The sequence below is a fragment of the Chaetura pelagica genome, unplaced genomic scaffold (genome assembly GCF_000747805.2).
Source record: "Chaetura pelagica isolate M959 unplaced genomic scaffold, ChaPel_1.0 scaffold100, whole genome shotgun sequence".
Lineage (NCBI taxonomy): Eukaryota > Metazoa > Chordata > Aves > Apodiformes > Apodidae > Chaetura > Chaetura pelagica.
In genome coordinates this window covers 21,317-25,902 of record NW_009951789.1, presented here as the reverse complement: position 1 = coordinate 25,902, position 4,586 = coordinate 21,317, and the positions used below count along the sequence as shown (strand labels likewise).

At 40.4% G+C, this 4,586-nt stretch overlaps 1 protein-coding gene across 1 annotated transcript; it reads left to right on the top strand.

Moving 5' to 3' along the window:
• FUT4 (fucosyltransferase 4 (alpha (1,3) fucosyltransferase, myeloid-specific)) lies at positions 1–519 on the top strand (the record flags this gene model as incomplete). The annotated part of the gene is made up of 1 exon (XM_009999048.1): positions 1–519. A coding segment is annotated over one exon (519 nt), but the record flags the coding sequence as incomplete, so codon positions are not given.
• Positions 520–4,586: the final 4,067 nt, after the last annotated feature.

Sequence of the window (4,586 nt, the reverse complement as noted above, 5' to 3'; positions counted from 1 at the left end):
GGGGTGTCGGGGGGGGTCAGCAACGGGGACGAGGAGCACGCCCGGGTGCGCTACTACCGGCAGCTGCGGGAGCATCTCGCCATCGACGTGTACGGGGCGCGGGGGCTGGCGCTGCCGGGCGGCGTGGTGGAAACCGTCTCTGCCTACAAGTTCTACCTGGCCTTCGAGAACTCCCAGCACACGGACTACATCACCGAGAAGCTCTGGAGAAACGCCTTCGCTGCCAGCGCCGTGCCCGTCGTCCTGGGCCCCCGCCGGCACAACTACGAGCGCTTCATCCCGGCCGACTCCTTCATCCACGTCGATGACTTCCCCAGCCCCCGGCTGCTGGCCACCTACCTGAAATTCCTCGATAAAAACAAACCCAACTACAGGAGGTATTTTGCCTGGAGGACCAAGTACGAGGTCCACGTCACCTCGTTCTGGGATGAGCATTTGTGCAAGGTTTGCGAAGCTGTGAGGGCAGCCGGGAATCAGGTCAAGACGGTACGAGATCTGGCCAGCTGGTTTGAGAGCTGATGTTCCCGGTGGGTGAGGCCTGGTGAGCCTGGGCCAGCAGTGCCCAGGCATCGGGAGGGATGAGCCTCGCAGAGGTGGTTGGCTGGGGTGGCACACGGAAGGCTGTGTCAGCAGAGAGATGCACACAGGTACGGGTAAACAAACTGTGAGAAGCCCACAGAAGAAAGATTTTTATTGACGGGCAAAATGATGAAAGTAAGAAGAAACATCAGGCAAGATGATTCTTCAAGAGCAAAGTTAGATTCCCAGAAGCTGCACGTATCAGGAATCTTTATAGCTGTGCATAGCTGAGCATAAATAACCAATGCCAAGTTCTTCAGCCCTACAGCTGAAACCAATTTTGTCTGCTGAGACAGCTTCCTGACCATGAGGCTTCCTTCTGCTTGCAGGGGATGCATGATCAGTGCTGGCTTTCTGTACTCAAAGGACAGAAACAGTATTTTATCACAGTGTTTATTACGTGTGGGAAAGCTATTTGTAGAAAAATACTGAGCCCCGAGTGTTGGACTTAAGAATGTAATGATACAGCAGCACTTTTCAGCAATGCTTGAAATTGCAGCAGCCAAGTAATGATGCTTTCAGCCAAATAATAATTCCATTTAGGAAAAAGTGTATGGAGGGAACTGGATCCAAGTGGAACTAACAGCTCAGGTGATGTGGAGTATTTATTCCACTGCCTACCAGTACCATAGGCATGTTTATCCTTTATGGGAGTGGAGAATTTTAAGCACAGGAAAAGACAGACTGTAGGAATAAAGCTGGAACATTTCCACCCTCCCTTTATTCAGGAATTAGAAAATGTTTACAGGGGTCTGCATGTTTTTCTCTGCAAGGTTTATGCCATATAGGAAAAAGCAGGGAAAAGCTCAGAACGGCAGGATTTTTATTACTATATTGAATATGTGTGCAGAAAGGCTGACTTATTTCTCTAGGATCATTAGGCTGTCCTGTTGTGTAGCCATTGTTTTGGTTTATGGCACCTGTTTTTTAAAACTCTGCTGGGTGACAGGCTGCTCCCAATGTTGGGTTTAGAGTTTGTAAAACAATAATTATACATAGAAAACCAGCCCCAACAGTCAAGTCCCAAATCACTGCCTTTCAAAAAGGAAATTGGAGTCGAGAATAAGATCTAAACTGTTGGTAAAATAGAGATTGCATGAGGAAGTAATATGAAAAGGGAAATACTTGTTTTTCCTTTGGTTTTGGGTGGGTTTTCCAGCTCATTTTTTTTTTAATCAATAATTTAGCTCCAAGGATAAAACTTCAGTGCCTGCTGGGAACATTTATGATAGTTCCTCTGTTTGGCCAAATCCAGAGAGAAACTTCAATTGCAATTACTCGTCCTCAGGAAGTCAAGCCCTCCCTGCCCTTTGCAACTATAAGATTTGGTGGCAAAAAAATGATAACCCACAAGGTCCTGTGCAAATGATTAAGGGATTAATCCAGCTCCTATTTCAGGGGCTGGACAATCTATGGAAATACGCAGAGAATTCCCTTTGAATAAAATCATGGGCACAGAACAGGTAGGGGAGGAAGGAAGTCATTTGCAGCTAAAAAATGGGGATTAGAACAGGTGAGTTCACTTATTTTTGAGCTGGATTTGGGTTAGTATAGGATTATATTTGACTTGAGCAATTAAGGGACATTGGGTAGGTGCTTTTTAGAGATACCATCTGACAGTCTACTGTAATGTGTTCTAAATTTGATGATCCTCATGATTAAGTAAGCGTGGAACAAAGGTGATTGAAAAATATCTGTAATAATAATGAAGCTTATGAATTAGGTCAGACCTTTCTGGCTGCTATATTTATTCCATTCTGCTTTGCACAAGAAATGACAGCTGGAAGTATTTAATGAGCTCTGCTTAATTTAGTGAGTTCTGTTGCTAATGCCAGAGTTGCTGTAAAGGTTTTCTTGTGAAAGGAGTCAGTGCTATGCAGAGAGCAGGAGGGATGGTTCCTAGTGCTGCTTTTGCACTTGAACAGGTCTTAAATGATTGTCTAAAGCAAAAACATGTTCTTCATTGAATGCTCAACTGTTTCTCTGCCAGTGGCTATGGCTCCCATAAAACTGGTGTTGATAATTTTAACCATCTATTTTAAGTATATTAACAGTAAAAGTGTCAGGATCATAGAATCTGTTTCCCTTTGATTTGCCCTTCGTTTTTTTTGTTTAGTTTTTATCACCGTTGACATAAATATATAAAACTCCCTAATTTTACAAGCAGTGAGCAATCTTTAAAAGCTAATATTTAAGATGCCACTGCATTTTTATCAGTCTTCTGAAAATAGTGCTTTTTTTTTTTTCAGTTCTTCTGAATTTTTTAGCATTTTCTGGAAGTTTCCAGGCACACAGTGCTGTGTGATCATTAGTGATGCCACAGGCAGAAGATCAGGCTGTGGGAACATGGAATTTTCCAAAGACTGCAACCAATATTTTTTTTTTCCTCAGCTTTTCTAAGAAAAACAGTTTAAATCTTTGATTAGCTAGAGTTTTATAAAATTCAGAAAGGAGGTGTGCAATAATTAAAGCATCATGTGTGAATAGGATGTGAATCACCACCCATTTGCTGTATTTGTAAGTTATGTGTGGAGTATTTTCAAGAACTGTACAATGAAAACTGCAGTCTTGTAATAATTATTGCAGAGCTCTTCCTCTGGGAGAAAAAAAAAATAAAAATGAAGCCTTTTCTAGTTTCATAGTTCTTGTGTGAGAGTTGCACACTTCTCCCTTTGCACTTGGGAGGAAATTCAGCCCTGGTCTGCAGCTGCTGAAGTCAGTAATACAACATCTCTATAAATCTACTTTGATTTTGGCTCATCCTCTCCACAGGCTGATGGTGCACAATTAGAAGGTGGAGACTGGCTTTTGTATTTCACTTTGTAGAGCCCAAGTTCAATGGTAAATAAAATGTTTGAGCAAACTGGGTTGTTGATAAGGTACCAGACCCCACAAGATGTTTCAGGTGATGTATATAATCCACCTGTAAAAATTAAGCAAAGGTATTTTCTATTTTAAGTAGAAAAAAACTTTTAAAATCCATTTTGATAAAGTGTTTTATTCCATGTCTTAAGATATTGGGGTGGAGGGACAGAAAGGAAGATCATTATCTTCTGGTTTTGATAAGGAGAATAATTAATATTACTTTTTTATGATGGTGTAAGTAGAATTGAGAATTATGTGATCCTTAAAGTTACATATTGTATCTCAGGGAATTTTATACTGTAATGTATTACAATCTTCATAGAATGAAATAACATTGTATTAATTATTTAAATTGAGAATAAAATTAAAGAAAGGTACTAGCACAAAATGGCCCTAATTTATTTTATTTTTTAATTTAATCTTACTTCTGTGTTATGAAAGCTGTAGAAAAACAATTTTTTAAAAGAATTAATTTATTTTCATGTTTATTTAATCAATAGAAGTGGCTGATTGTTCTCAAAGTAGTCAGACCATCCAAGGTCAGGAACGAAACCTGGTTGTGCCAGGAAAAAAATATTTTCATAGGAGAGGCTGTACTGAGTTATTTTCACTATGAAAAGGAGCATTTACTGAAGTTGGGTGTCTGCTGGAAAAATGTCATTTCAAGCAAAACAAAAAAAAAAACTCTCTCTTGACCTAAGAGAATTTGAAAGTGCTTGGATTTTGTTTTTCCCTTAAATTCCAAAATGAAATGGAGATCATGTTAATGTTGATATTCAGCAGGTAAGGCTACAGCTACCTTTTAGCTTCAGCTTTTTATATACTTGTTCATAGTTTTCTTCAACTGAGCAATAAAAGACAAAGGGCCAAAAATTCTTTTCCCTGAGCTTTTGTTAACCTGGGTTGCTTATCTCTCTCTTTATTCATCTTCTGTATTGCTTAGTGCAGTCATGAGAAATGTCAGTGTTTCTGAAACTTCCTGCCCAGCCAGGATGGGGTAGGTACCACAGTCCTCACTTTCCCCCCCTCAAGTGACTGATGTGTCACCATCATATTTAACTTTTCTAAGTAGATCTTAAAGTCACTGCTTGTTTACTCATGCCCAAGAGGGAAAACATGTTTTTTTTCTGCTTTTCCAGAGG